This window comes from Dreissena polymorpha, chromosome 1 (assembly GCF_020536995.1).
Source record: "Dreissena polymorpha isolate Duluth1 chromosome 1, UMN_Dpol_1.0, whole genome shotgun sequence".
NCBI lineage: Eukaryota > Metazoa > Mollusca > Bivalvia > Myida > Dreissenidae > Dreissena > Dreissena polymorpha.
Genome location: NC_068355.1, coordinates 79,784,216 through 79,800,629, shown reverse-complemented (window position 1 = coordinate 79,800,629; position 16,414 = coordinate 79,784,216). Strand labels below are relative to the sequence as shown.

Genomic DNA, 16,414 nt, shown 5'->3' with positions numbered 1-16,414 from the left:
TTTAAATTAAACATGCACACTGACGAAATGTGTGCTAATATTGAAAAGTTTTGGCAAAAGTCTGCAAATTGTCTGCACTGGCAAATTTCTGCGAATGCCAATTTTCTGGTGGTCTTTTGACCAATTTTTTATGCCCCCGGATCGACTGATCAAGGTATATGGTTTTAGCCTGTCTGTCATTTTGTTTGTCTGTCATTCTGTCACTCTGTCATTTTGTCCCAAAACTTTAACCTTGGTCATTACTTTTTCAATGTTGAAGATAGCAACTTGATATTTGGCATGCATGTGTAGCTCGTGGAGCTGCACATTTTGAGTCGTGAAAGGTCAAGGTCATCTTTCAAGGTCAAAGGTCAAATATATGGCTTCAAAGCGGCGCAGTAGGGGGCATTGTGTTTCTGACAAACACATCTCTTGTTTTTATGCTTAAAAAGCCTTTGTTCGTATAAATAAAGTTCTGCTATAATATTGTGATCCGTTCCTTTATAATTATAGGTTATTAGATGTTTCACTGTACAATACGGAGATATATTTGGACGAGCACACAGTTTGACGTCATATTGGACAAGCCGTAAGGCGAGTCCAATATGATTTCAAACTGTGTGCGAGTCCAAATATATCACGTAATGTACAGTTTAAATGTCTAATAAGCTTTTTATTCTATATCCCTTTCTTCAGCTCTTTGTTTCATTTTAATTTTGATTTTAAAATGCTTTAATTGCATCTATGCTATTTTCAAGACAAGCGCCCGTGTGAGTCGATTATAGTACATTCGGATACTTTTTCTCGATAACGGCTTTTATCGTTATTAAACAATTGCTTAGTGCACTTGTACTCAACTGTCTAATATGGAAAAAATACAGACTTTTTGGATCCAATACCGAAATATATTGGACGGTCCGTGGTACATATGAAAAATGCCAATTGGATGAATTTATTGGATATAGAATAATGTATGTTATATTGCTAATTTTCCTAATTGCCTTAATAGTCTTAATATCTGTCTTTTGTTAAAAAATCCAGTTTTGAGGATTTTTTGCCTTCATTGCATTCTCACTATTTTGTGCAACAATTAATACCACAACACATCACAGTGTGAACAGTTTTTATGCTCCCCCAAAAATTTTTTTAGGGGGAGCATAAAGTTGCCGCTTCGTCTGTCTGTGCGTGTGTCCGTCCGTCCATTCACAATTTTTGTCCCGGCTATTTCTCGGCAATTAATGACCGGAATTCAATCAAACTTTATAGGAAGCTTCACTACCAAGAGGAGATGTGCATATTATCAGCCGGTTCTGGTCGGATTATTTTTATGATTCCTCAAAATTTATTTTGAGGGGAGCATATAGTTGCCGCTTCGTCTGTCCGTCCGTGTGTCCGTCTGTGCACAATTTTTGTCCGGGCTATTTCTCAGCAACTAATAACCGGAATTCAATGAAACTTTATGGGAAGCTTCACTACCAAGATGAGATGTGCATATTATCAGCGGGTTTTGGTCAGATGATTTTTACAGAGTTATGGCCCTTTGAAATTTTTGAAATATTCCATTGACTGTACATATATAGTGCAATTCTTGTCTGGGCTATTTCTCAGCAACTAATGACCGGAATTCAATGAAACTTTATGGGAAGCTTCACTACCTAGAAGAGATGTGCATATTATCAGCGGGTTCTGGTCGGATGATTTTTCACAGAGTAATGGCCCTTTGAAATCTTCTATAAAAAAATTCTTGTCCCCCCAACTACTGTGTCCTCAAGACGTTTCCTTTTATCTGAATATGTAGTGCAATATTGTGACCAAAAAAAACTTTGCGGAGCATCGCCCGTCTCCAACGGTTTCTTGTTCACAGAGTTATGGCCCTTTGAAATTTTCCATTAACTGTACATATAGTGCAATTCTTTTCCGGGCTATTTCTGAGCAACTAATGACCAGAATTCAATGAAACTTTATGGGAAGCTTCACTACCAAGAGGAGATGTGGATATTATCAGCCAGTTCTGGTCGGATGATTTTGCACAGAGTTATGGCCCTTTGAAATTTTCCATTAACTGTACATATAGTGTAATTCTTGTCTGGGCTATTTCTCAGCAACTAATGACTGGAATTCAATGAAACTTTATGGGAAGCTTCAATACCAAAAGGAGATGTGCATATTATCAGCCAGTTCTTGTCGGATGATTTTTCACAGAGTTATGGCCCTTTGAAATTTTCCGTTGTACATATAGTGCAATTCTTGTCCGAGCTATTTCTCAGCAACTTATTATCGGAATTCAATGAAACTTTATGGGAAGCTTCACTACCAACAGGAGATGTGCATATTATCAGCCGGTTATGGTCAGATGATTTTTCACAGAGTAATGGCCCTTTGAAATTTTCCGTTGTACATATAGTGCAATTATTGTCCGAGCAATTTCTCAGCAACTTATTATCGGAATTCAATGAAACTTTATGGGAAGCTTCACTACCAACAGGAGATGTGCATATTATCAGCCGGTTATGGTCAGATGATTTTTCACAGAGTTATGGCCCTTTGAAATTTTCTATAAACTGTACATATAGTGCAATTCTTGTCCGGGCTATTTCTCCCCAACTACTGACTGGAATACAATGAAGCTTTATGGGAAGCTTAACTTCCTTGAGGAGATGCGCATGTCATTTGTGGGTTCTGGTTAGATGATTTATTTAGAGAGTTATGGCCCTTTGAAATTTTTAAATTTGCTAAACCATCCATTGTATTATTTTGTCCAAAGTTATGCCCCTCAAGACATTTCCTTTTATCTGAATATATAGTGCAATATTGTGACAAAAAAAAACTTTGGGAAGCATCACCCGTCTCTGATGGTTTCTTGTTAAATATGAGCTTTCATGTTCATGCCAGCCATGGTTGAGTATTATCAGTATCATGGCCAGCAACCCAAATTTACACCCTCAACGCGGTAAATGTAGTATCTGCAATATAGGTCATTAGCCAATTTGCAAAATGTATGCCTCATTTTACTGTTATATGCTTTTGAACTTTTGTTCAAAAGTAAAGATTTTAATTTTTGTTTTGGTTCAAAGTTTATATTGAGCATTAATTGTGCACCTGCTTTCCAAAAAGATGACTTGTATATGTAAATATAAGGGTATAAGAAAGAATGGATTGTGTTAATAGTTTGGAATTGAACATACATGTTTAGGCTCGTGTATCCAATGTCAGTTAATTGAAGATGAACTTTAACTAAATGAGTTTTTTATGCCCCCTTTCGAAGAAAAGTGGGTATATAGTTTTCGCACTGTCCGTCTGTCAGTCTGACTGTCAGTCTGTCTGTCAGTCTGTCTGTCAGTCTGTCACACTTTTCGTGTCCGCTCTCTAATTCAAATAGTTTTCATCTGATCTTTACCAAACTTGGTCAGAAGTTGTATCTAAACAATAGCTAAGTCAAGTTCGAATATGGGTCATGCCGGGTCAAAAACTAGGTCACGGGGTCACTAAGTGCATTTCAAGGATTTAGCATGGTATCCACTCTCTAATTGAAGTAGTTTTCATCTGATCTTTACCAAACTTGGTCAGAAGTTGTATCAAGACAATATCTAGGTCAAGTTCGAATATGGGTCATGCTGGGTCAAAAACTAGGTCACGGGGTCACTTAGTGCATTTCAAGTATTTAGCATGGTGTCCGCTCTCTAATTAAAGTAGTTTTTATCTGATCTTTACCAAACTTGGTCAGAAGTTGTATCATGACAATATCTTGGTCAAGTTAGATTATGGGTCATACCGGGTCAAAAACTAGGTCACGGGGTCACTAAGTGCATTTGAAGGATTTAGCATGGTGTCTGCTCTCTAGTTTATTTGGTTTTCTTATTTATTTTGATATTCTAAGACATTTTTATGCTCCCGAAGGAGGGCATGTAGTGATCGGACTGTCTGTCTTTCTGTGGGTCACACTTTGCGTTTAGATTTCGAAAAATGCTCATAACTTCTTTGTCGCTCCAGATAGCAATTTCATATTTGGCATGCATGTATATGTGGACAAGACCTTTCCATACGCACACAAATTTTGACCCCTGTGACCTTGACCTTGAACTAAGGGTCCGCGTTTAGGTTTTGAAATCTGCGTTTAGGTTCGAAAAAAGCTCAACTTCTACCAAGCGTTTATAGGGGGCATAAGTCTTCCTATGGTGACAGCTCTTGTTTTACAAAATTGTTAACTGTTATCAGCTACATGTATCACAGAGATGTTGAGAGCTGGCAACTGACTGTGATGATATTACCAAAAAAACTGTTAATATCTGCTTTAAAATCCAGACAAAAAAGTAAACCTGTAAAATATAACAAAATTTTAAAACAAAATTGCAATAATGTTTTGTTGTTTTCAAGTTGGAAATCCTCTTGTTAATCTCACACATTTGCAAGTACACATTTTTCTTAATGTTAATCTGTGTATGGCAGAGTGTTTCTGTAATCCTGTTAGTGCTAACATTATATGTGTCATGTTCTGAGAAAACTGGGCATAATGCATGTGCATACAGTGTTGTCCCAGATTAGCCTGTGCAGTCAGCACAGGCTAATCAGGGATGACACTTTCCGATTAATTTGATTTTCGGTAAAAAGGGACTTCCTTTAAACAAAAAATACCATTAAAGCAGAAAGTGTTGGCCCTGATTAGCCTGTGCGGACTGAACAGGCTAATCTGGGACAACACTTTATGCACATGCATTATGCCCAGTTTTCTCTGAACGCGACTCATATCCTCATTTTCTTGACCTACAGAAAGAGATCAAGATCGAGGCCAGTGCAGTGTTTGTGGACCCGTATGAGGAGGTGGATGAGCAGGCAAGTATCCACTGCAGCATCACCTGTGAAAACTGCACAAAATGAGTCGTGTTCTGAGAAAACTGGGCTTAATGCTTGTGCGTAAAGTATCGTCCAAGATTAGCCTGTGTAGTCTGCACAGGCTAATCTGGGAAGACACTTTAAACACAGGCATTACGCTCAGGTTTCTCAGAACACTACTCAAATAAAGTTTGGCAGCTATTTCAATGAGTAGACTGACCTTTACGAGACAGAAATTTAAAACCCATTTCACAGAATGAAATGTTAAGATTTTGTTCAATGAAGATATTAGTTGAAACCTAATTATTTCTTATTGATTACATAATTATTGAGATGCTCATGACAGTAAGTTTCTAAGGTAGAACCAGTACTTGGATGTTTTTGGGGAAGATTTTAAGTAGGTTCCTAATGTGGGGATCTATCCTGGTACCTCCCATGTGCTTTGCAGACACCATGTCTACTATGCCACGACCAACTGATAAGAGAAGATATTGATGCATGGGATTTACAAAATATTATTTTACGTCACAATTGTTTTTCTTGATGTTGGCTTACAAATTATGCAAAGTATGTATTTACTGATATTAAGTTGTTTAAAACTCAAATCTTTTATTGAGCCCTGTGAGACCCCACAAAAAACTCTTAAAAAGGAATACAGGTGTAGTACAAAATGTATTTAGAGAATACTTGGTAAGAGTAGAGATATATATATGCATAAAGCATTGCCTAGAAAACGTTATTTACAATTTGTGGTTTTAGTCTTATCAACTCCCCACAATTTTCTCAATCTTTTTAACATAAAATTAAAAATAAACAAATGAATAGCCTTAAAATATGAATAACTAAAATGAATTTTAGAAAATGACTGCATAAAAACATCCCATGCTTGCTGTTTAAAAAAAACACTTTTGCAGGTTAGTTTATGCCTAAAGTAATTTTTAGCTTGGCGTTTTCGGAGAAAACCCAAGGTATTGTCATAGCCAGCTCGTCGTCTGACTTCCGCCGTCTGACATCTGCCGTCCGCTGTCCGCGTCGTGCTAAAACTTATACATTGGCTCTAAATTCAAAATGCTTCCACCTACAACTTTGAAACTTCATATGTAGATGCACCTTGATGAGTTCTACATGCCATACCCATTTTGGGGTCACTTGGTCAAATGTCAAGGTCTCTGTGACCTCTTAAAATTTAAAAAAAAAAATCTGACAAGCTTTCAATAATTCAAAACTGCACCCGAAGCCGAGCATGGCACCCGTTATGCGGTGCTCTTGTTCATTTATTCAGGCTTTATTATGCTATGGTAAAAAAAAATAAGTTATAAAATTCCAAACTTACTGATGCACTGAAATGTTTGTAGATGCAGTATTATTAAGGTCTTTACACTAATTATTGACAACTCTTTCCCAAGTTTTATTGTACCATAACATTCAGGAAATGTGTAAACTTGAAAAGACTGTTAATACTAAATTTTGAAGTATCAAATGATTATCACATGTTCATGCTTTGTCATGCACTGTAATGATGGTTCTGTCACCTGAGAGTGATATTTCAGCAATGCAGGTTTAAAGATGAAATACAAATCAATAGTTTTGAAGAAAATTGACTTTTACCAAAATAGTCAGTAGGAAGAGAAATTTAAGGCAGTGATACAGCTAAGTTGATACCACAAGTTGATATTCCAACAAAGCAGGCATTATTGCTAATTGATTGACAAGCAAAAATGTACTGTAACATGAAAAGATCCATTGCAAAAATGTGGGGTATTCTGCCCTTCCTCTTTTTGCTTCCCCCTTCTACCTTTCTGGAATGGACAACACAGACATTCCCAAAAGTATTTATAGTCCACTAAACATTCGGTCCTGTGGACTTAAAAATATTTGCAGGACTGGATTGGGATTCATAGGAGGATGATTGGAAAAATGAAATGGAAAATATACAACACAACACTGAATACTAACAAATCACAACACACATTATTTTAAAGAAAAATATTTAAATAAAAAATGAGTTAAAAACAGCAATTTCCCAATTGAAATTCAATTATTGTATACTGGTATGCAAATTGTTGTTAAAACAAAAGTTTTCGGATATTGATCAGGTCTTCTTTTTCTTCTAATATAGGCGCCTTCCCCCAAGAGAAATTTTAAGGCCCCTTCCCACAACTGAATTTCTTTAAAAAAACGAAAATAACGAAAAACAAAGTTGTATGAAAAATGAACACTACCAAATATATATATATATATATATATAGCAAGGTATTCAACTCAAAATGACCCGCAAACAGGGTGCATCGCTTTGAACAGCCATAACTTCATCAATTGTGCAGCGATTTCCATGAACTTGGTCTTATTCAGCACAGGAATGAATTGCCTTTCTGGAAATATACATATCTTGCAATATTGTAACAGAGAAATTGATTTTTGTTATAATTTGATTATTTTTCATTAAAAATGATGTTTTTACTAATTAATATCATAGCAACACACTAACCACCTGTGCTTTCAGATATTTAGCTGCTTTTTATCCCCCGCCAGATGCGGAGGGATATTGTTTTGGCGTTGTCCGTCCGTCCGGCTGTCCATGCGTCCGTCCGGCACTTTTGTTTCTGGAGCCATATCTTGGAATATCTTTGGTGGATTTCATTTAAACTTGGTATGAGTATATATATGCATAAGAGGATGATGCACGCCAAATGGCATTGTACACCATCTGTTAAAAACAGACTTATGGCCCTTTGTATCTTGAAAAAATGCTTTTTAGTGTCCGGAGCCATATCTTGGAAGTTCTTTGGCGGATTTCATTGAAACTTGGTATGAGTATATATATATGCATAAGAGGATGATACACGCCAAATGGCATTGTACACCATCTGTTAAAAACAGACTTATGGCCCTTTGTATCTTGAAAAAATGCTCTTTACTATAGGCACTTTTGTGTCCGGAGCCATATCTTGGAAGTGCTTTGGCGGATTTCATTTAAACTTGGTATGAGTATATATATGCATAAGAGGATGATGCACACCAAATGGCATTGGACACCATCTGTTAAAAACAGACTTATGGCCCTTTGTATCTTGAAAAAATGCTTTTTACTATAGGCATTTTTGTGTCCGGAGCCATATCTTGGAAGCGCTTTGGCGGATTTCTTTGAAACTTGGTATGAATATATTCCCGCGCCAGAGGTGGAGGGATATTGTTTTGGCGTTGTGTGAAGGCTTAAGAACCTTCCTTTGTCTTAGTTTTGTGTTATTGTCCTCCGTCCGTCCATCTATCATTATGTTCATCCGTCCAATTTGCACCCATCCTCAAACAAAGCATATGCTGTGGGGGGATACCTCTTGTTTGTTCCCAGATCGAATGATCGGGGCAGTGCCCCAGATAAGCTGCGTATCTGCGTCTTTCGCCCTATTTAATTGCTTAAAAACGCAAAGAAACACAATATCATGCGTATTTAAAACGCAACAGGTTTTACTTATACGCAAATTCGTCAAATTTGATGCGTACAATACAATAGCTTCGATCGAAAATGCTTTGCTCATTTTCGGTATTTTCTCATTGGAATTATTTTCGTAATGCGGCGACGCTTTCATTCAGCATGCGCCTGGATGACGGAGCAGGAAAAGTCAAAGTTATCCAAACGCTCTGCGGTCTAGATTTCATTGTTGAATAAAGCGTCTGACCAAATTATTGACGACGACATACATGCGTTTTAAATCTGACTTAATCCGTCGTTCATTGTGCATGTCTTTGTAAAGCGTCTGTACTTTCAGCTTCTATTTCGATGCGAAATAAAATGTCTAAGAGAGGTCGAAAGATGTCCGCGATTGTTGCGCCAAAATATCAGTCTATCGCAAACGTTTTCGAACCAAGAAAGCAAAATCCCATAAGTGCCGATTCATTCATGTTATCATTTTTTTAAGTTTAAAGTTTATATTATGCACAGTTTCAAGGATTAAAGATGTTATGAAACATCAGTTTATTAAAGTAAATGATGAAAGTTTACAGTTTTATTGAATCAATACAAGTGTGCAGCTTCAACAGAAGTAAAGCGGCACTGGTTTTATGGTATACATTTTTATATCTCATATCACCCTATTTCAAGAATGAAATCACCCTATTTATCAAAATCAATGGGTGAAAACCCTAATTCCCAAATAATTATCTGGGGCACTGATCGGGGGTATATTGATTTTGGCCTGTCTGTCTGTCATTGTATGTGTCTGTCTGTCTGTCTGTCTGTTTGTCTGTCTGTCTGTCTGTCTGTCTGTCTGTCTGTCTGTCTGTCTGTCTGTCTGTCTATCTGTCATTGTATGTGTCCTATAACTCCAACCTTGGTAATAACTTTGGCAATCTTGATGATAGCAACTTGATATTTGGCATGCATGTGTATCTCATGGAGCTGCAAATTTTGAGTGGTGAAAGGTCAAGGTCATCTTTCAAGGTCAAAGGTCAAAAAAATAAAAAATAAAAATTCAAAGCTACACATTCGAGGGCATTGTGTTTCTGACTATCTGCAGGACTTACAGACAAAATTTGTGTTTGATCTATGAAATCTGTGTTTGGTATATGTCAATTGATTTTTGGTGACTTTATGGACCTTTGACATTTTTATGTCCCCCACTATAGTAGTGGGGGACATATTGTTTTTGCCCTGTCTGTCTGTTGGTCTGTTGGTCCGTTGGTCTGTTGGTCTGTTTGCGCCAACTTTAACATTTTGCAATAACTTTTGCTATATTGAAGATAGCAACTTCATATTTGGCATGCATATGTATCTCATGAAGCTGCACATTTTGAGTGGTGAAAGGTCAAGGTCAAGGTCATCCTTCAAGGTCAGAGGTCAAATATATGTGGCCAAAATCGCTCATTTTATGAATACTTTTGCAATAATGAAGATAGCAACTTGATATTTGGCATGCATGTGTATCTCATAGAGCTGCACATTTTGAGTGGTGAAAGGTCAAGGTCAAGGTCATCCTTCAAGGTCAGAGGTCAAATATATGTGGCCCAAATCGCTTATTTTATAAATACTTTTGCAATATTGAAGATAGCAACTTGATATTTGGCATGCATGTGCATCTCATGGAGCTGCACATTTTGAGTGGTGAAAGGTCAAGGTCAAGGTCATCCTTCAAGGTCAGAGGTCAAATATATGTGGCCCAAATCGCTTATTTTATGAATTCTTTTGCAATATTGAATATAGCAACTTGATATTTGGCATGCATGTGTATCTCATGGAGCTGCACATTTTGAGTGGTGAAAGGTCAAGGTCATGGTCATCCTTCACAAGGTCAAGGTCATCCTTCAAGGTCAAACATCATATATGGGGACATTGTGTTTCACAAACGCATCTTGTTTATGGAAAGCTTTCAGATTTGTAGCTGATTTTTGGAATGTGAGTCTACCTAAATGACTTACATATGAAGTGCAAGTTTCGTTTCCGTGCATTGATTTTGTGCACAGTTATGAGCCTTGGAATTAACAATTTTCTCTTAAATATCTTCAAAGCACAGTAGGAGGGCATTGTGTTTCACTAACACAGTTCTTGTTTTGTTAATCTCTTTTTTTTTTAAAGGCATGTGAAGACTAAAGGCTTTTAAACCTGAACTACAATTGTTTGACTATAAAAGTCCTTGTTTTCCCGTTTGGAAAAAGTGACAAAACTGGTCCAGCCTTCCAACCTTCCCCCTTTTACCTGCACCCTGCAGCTTTTGAGATCCTATATCATATTGAGTGTAATAATGGTTCTGTCTGTATGCCAGCTGTTGAAAGAGCGGGAGGAGGAGCTTGGTCGCCAGGCAACAGCTGAGGCTGAGAAGAGAAAGCCCAAGAGTCGGAAGGAGGAGCCCACACTGGTCACGAAGACTTTCACTGCCGGGGTGGGAAAGTACATCAACCCCACTGCTGTGTACGTAGTGTAGCTACAACTACAGTTTATTTTATATGTTTATTGTCCCCTACCGGTTTCACCGGAGGGGACTTATTGTTGCGCTCTGTGAGTCTGTCTGTCACACTTTTCTGGATCCTGCGATAACTTTAAAAGTTTAATCATATTTTTTCATGAAACTTGAAACATGGATAGATGGTAATATGGACATTATGCAAGTCATTTCATTTTGTTCCTACGTCAAAAAGTTTGGTTGCTATGGCAAATTTTTTTTTTTAAATTCTGACTGGTGGAGCCAGTAGGGTTGATATATTGCTTCGCCATAGTCTTGTTAATATTTAAATAATATTAAAAATATAAAATAAACTCGTGTTTTTAAATACACTGATAATACATGTTTCTGCTATGGTTATACTATCCGTGTTAACAGCATATACTAATATTACAGTACAGGGCCCGTATTCACCAACCGATTCTTAGACTTAAGAATAAAGAATAGACTTGGAACCAAGAAAAATGTGTTCAGTGTTTGAATATAAACAGTCCTCCACTGGTGATTATGTCATTAACAAAATGTTCTTTATGAAGAATAATATAGATAGAAATGTTTACTGCAGAGTTTGACTCAAAATTAAAGAAATCATCGAATATTCTAATTTAAAGAATTTTCTTTATTCTTAGACTTAAGTCTAAGAATTGTTTGGTGAATACGGGCCATGGTGTTAGTTAAAGGGCATCAATTTTAGCTCGGCTGTTTTCTGAGAAAACCCGAGGTATTGTCATAGCCAGATCATCGTGTCCTAAAACCTTTACATTTTGTGAACCTTTGTTAACCTTTTGAACATTGGTTCTTAAATGAAAGTGCTTAGACCTACAAAATTGAAACTTCATATGTAGCTGCACCTTGATGAGTTCTACATGCCACACCCATTTTTGGGTCACTTGTTAACCACTCTTGTCAACAATGAGCTATCACTTTCAAATAAATGCCAGCATAAGTCAAGTGCAAAAAATCACAGTTTTAAATATGTACAAAATATTGCAAACATAATAATTGGTATTTTAACCCCAAAAAGGGACAAACGTGTCTTTTTTAAAATCACTTCTTTCCATCTATGAAATATTTGTTAAATTACTTGTGTGTACCGTAAAACGTTGTGTATAACGCGCATTTATGTATAACGCGCATCTACTTTTTAAAGCTAAAAAATCGTGGAAAAAAGTTTTTGAAGCAAAAAAATCGAGGGAAAAATTCCATACCGCAGGCTAACTGAAAATCGTTATATTTACATTGCCGATCTTACGTGCTTTATTGCTTCAATTATTAATTATTTTAAAGACGATAACGATACAACTAGTTTGTGTGTGTTTTTTTTAAATCATATTATGCGTAAAAATAAATGTTTGGATTTAAATGAATTATGCATGAAATGCACACTTTCCACGAGGATACCATCAAGGTTTTCATCATATGTCTCCGAAGTAACTGTCCACGATTTTATTGTGGAGGAGTACACATGACGGATGGATTAGTTATAACTAAGAAACTGACATTATCGATTGGTATTGTCACGTGGTTATTCATGCATGACTAATTCACAACCGCGCGTTTTATTTACATTGCCGATATCATGCGTTCTTTTCGAGTGTCTATATTTGACAGGAGACTTTAACGACTCAAACTTCTGAACACCATTACGACATTACCGGCGATAAACAAACAATGGAGGTGTGAAGCTGTTTGCCGGTTCGCATGTTTAAATAATAGCCCAGCTACACAAAACTTGACAGGTGATGCAAATTGCTCGATAATCACATCCTCAATCTTGACAAGACGTATGAAAACGTGTATACAAACACAACATCAATTTTATTAACACATTTGAAAAGCAAGAAAAATAATCATAAATATATCGGGAAAGACCTTGCCGACATACTATTGTAAATCGGCAAGTGCCCCCAAATAAATTTTGTAACCCTAGTACAGTAGGGTATAATATTGTGGGAATACAAAAACATTTAAATAAGAATTGCTTCCTTGTTTTTCATTCTCTTCTTCAAATTTATTTGAATTAATGCTCTGTATGTACCTGAAAAAGATAGAAAATATTTATGTTAACTTTATAATGATTTTCCATCTTATTCAGATCGTAAAAATAACACTATTATGAACATAGTTACAGTGAAAACACCGGGGAACAGAATGATGCAAATTACCGCAACTGGGTAACTGACATGGAAAAAATGTCTTGGCATGGCTGTAGTTGTGCATAACGCGCATCAAGTTTTTAAAATGCAATTTTGGGGTAAAAAAGTGCGCCTTATACACAACTTTTTACTTTATTTGTGTGTGTTAAATATGTCAGGTAATCATATTGGACTAGCTTGTCCATAGTAACCCTTACTTTTGTTGTATTGCCTTTTGAAGTGCAACTCGAAAAGTATTGCTGCTAGAGTCAACATAGGACTATATACTGTTTGCTTATTTGGTTTATTTGTTACACATTTGTGGAGGTTTAAGACATCAATAAAATATAGGGGCATCTTTGACCTATGAACACTTGTCATGTTTTTTGTCATCAAATTTAGATCTATATTCACACCCAAAAAAGTATATGCAAGTACATTAACAACAAAGTGTCCCTGTACTGCTGATTTTTAGCTCGGCTGTTTTAGGAGAAAACCTGAGGTATTGTCATAGCCAGCTCTTTGTCCAGCGTCATGCCAAAACCTTTACATTTTGTTAACTTTTTGAACATTGGCTCTAAAATCAAATTTCTTCCACCTACAACTTTGAAACTTCATATGTAGATGCACCTTGAGTTCTACAAGCCACACCCATTTTGGGATTACTAGGTTAAAAGTCAAGGTCACTGTGACTGACCTCTTAAAAAAAATAAATTCTGACAAGCTTTCATTTATTAAAAACTGCACCCGCAGCCGAGCGTTGGCACCCGTTATGCAGTGCTCTTGTTTCTGTATGCTACAGTGCTGTTCATAAATGTTGAATATATTTATATCGAAAATGTCAATGATTCTTTGTCAACATCGTCCCAATGGGTTGTTTATTTTCCAGGAAACGACAAATTTCAGAAGCTGAATCAAACGCCACAAACAGCAGCAAGAAAAAATTTAAAACTAAAACCAGTCTAACAGACTTCAGTGCCTGGTGAATGGACTAAAACCAGTCTAACAGACTTGAGTGCCTGGTGAATGGACTAAAACCAGTCTAACAGACTTCAGTGCCTGGTGAATGGACTAAAACCAGTCTAACATACTTCAGTGCCTGGCGAATGGACTTCATGGCCTTTAAAGTATCATGGTTAACAAAGAATATGGATTGGCTGCTTATATTCAGATTGAGATGCTATGCTTGGGGAAAAATGCTGATCAGAGAGACAAATTCTAGGTAAATAAATGATGGTCCAATTCAAAATGTACAATAATGATAGACATCTGGGATATGGAAAGTTTGTCAATGTGATTTATCCCATTTTCACCGCGACATTGACGGTATAACACGTTGTGGAATATACTTGCTTGTATTCAACACTGTGGAATATACCTGTCGCGTGCACGGACTACTTTTTAAATGACGTCATGCGATATGCGCTAAAATTAGGTCGATATTGTTTGGTTCATTGATCGAATTTTAAGGTCACCCATGAAAAGAAAATGTGCATATTTTGCAGAAAAAAATATTTATGACATATTCACCAAAAGAAATGTTGAAATAAAATTACACGATTTTTGTTTTGTTATTTTTTTATTTATATTTACTTTACCACTGAATGATTTTTCATAAGAAACAAAGTCGACAAAACTTGAGCTTCAAAATTATACGACCTTCAACCTTTAAATCTAGTCATATGACATTATTTAGTGTAATGTGCATTGTTTATAACCAAAGCATATACTTTTGACATTTAACTTAAATATTAAGAATGTACAACAAGCCATACACATATCGCACAGTTCATGAATAATCTGCTATGTTTGCTTTCCTATTTAATTCACGTTAGGCATAGAGCTGTGTAAAGTATAAGATGGTAAAAATAGCACTACACTGGAATTGGGAACGTCCCATTTGTACACGGGTATTTTCTACTCATTCATCTGTTGTGTACTTGAATGTTTTCCATTCTTTGTGTATTTATATATTAGATTATTTTTTCGTACAATAAGGGCATTTACCATAGATAAATAAAACATTGTGCAAGTTTAAACATAATTATGTTTATATGCAGAAATCTGCAAATGCAACCGAGTTTACCAACGGCTATTATTAGATAAACTGCTCCGGTTCATTTGAACAGCAGTAATGTAGAGTACATGACGTAGCGTGTGACGAAGAAGAAAGTTTATCGCGTTCATAAACTCATTTGAATAAAGTGATAGAATGGCATGAGAGTCTTTATTTAACTATGCTAAAATAATTATTAAAGACCCTAGATGCAAAATCGTCAATAATTGAGTTAAATGGATTATTAGATGGATTTTAAAGGATAATTAAAGGTAAGATACTAGTTCTTACATGTTTTGATTTTTGATTGATACTTTTGTCGTTCCCTGATCTCGGGGAAATGATTTTAACATGGGCGCCATTGATGCATCGGATCACACACGGCATACCCATAACATTATATAAAAAACACGTTCTGCGCGTCCTGAAATTCGTCGTCCGAAGTCGGAAAACGTATTGCCCTGTATATTTTGTCAAATAAAGTGTCAGTCGCTGTAATTGTCTGTTAACTCGTCAAAATTGTCAAGGTCTTCGATAGCTAAAGAAACTTCAGCGTACAGTTTATTTAGTATTGACAGACCTGTACAAAGTCGCGCCAGTCAAAAATCATAAAAAGCGACATTTAAACTAATGGTAGCCAGAATTAGGTCGTCGATGGTGTACATGTATGTTGACATCGACAGCATTTTGTCAGGAGTAATGGCCGCCATATTGGATTTTGATCATTTTCTTTCGAAAATAAAATAAATTATAGTAAAGTAAAATCTTCTTTTCGCGGTCGTAATGTGTTAAAATTCGCATACTGCGTAAAATTGAATGTAGGCATATGGTGATATTTTTACATGTTTTACAGTTTGTGTGTGAATTTTTTAAAGACTATTTCGCGTACCAGAACAAATACATGTATATCACTACGCATGGTTACATATGTTAGATTTTAAGCGCTTTAATGACGGAATTAAAATTATTGTTAAGGTTATTAGATCTATTTATGTTAAACGTCACGTTAAAAAAATCAAATGGGATAAATAGAATACTAGGATTAGCGTTGAATACAGAGAAGTTTATGTTGCTCGGCTCGAACACCGAAAGCGCTCGCCAAGGCTCGCGCTTCCGGCGTTCTAAGCCTCGCAACATAAACTTCTCTGTATTCAACGCTAACCTAGTATTCTCTATATCTGTAGATGCCAGTTTATTGTCTACCCACTTTTTAGTGAAATATTTAAAAAGTGAAAGGTTTGTTTTATGTAATCTGAGCTTGTCACTTTCCTAAATTAGTGACTAAATTGAATAGAATAGTGTTTATAGTTTATAGTGTTTAAAAAATGTGGTGGATTTAGTTTCAACACTAGTTGTTGGCAAATTTTTAAATTCTTCAGAGGCAAGTTTAAAAATCCTTTGTATTAAAGTTTTGGAAAAAAATATTGCAAGGTGAGAAGTATTGCATGATTTACATGTGTTTGTTTTGTTATTTTGAGATG

General features: G+C 36.1%; 1 protein-coding gene across 1 annotated transcript in view; it reads left to right on the top strand.

Annotated features, from left to right (window-relative positions):
- LOC127837255 (RING-type E3 ubiquitin-protein ligase PPIL2-like) overlaps nt 1-14,441 on the top strand; it is a gene marked incomplete at its 5' end in the record, with an annotated part of 68,508 nt that extends 54,067 nt beyond the window's left edge. The window contains 3 exon segments of the mRNA XM_052364180.1: nt 4,747-4,809; nt 10,566-10,711; nt 13,767-14,441. Of these exon segments, the coding sequence (XP_052220140.1) occupies nt 4,747-4,809; nt 10,566-10,711; nt 13,767-13,863 (306 nt within the window).
- Between the last annotated feature and the right edge of the window lie 1,973 nt (nt 14,442-16,414).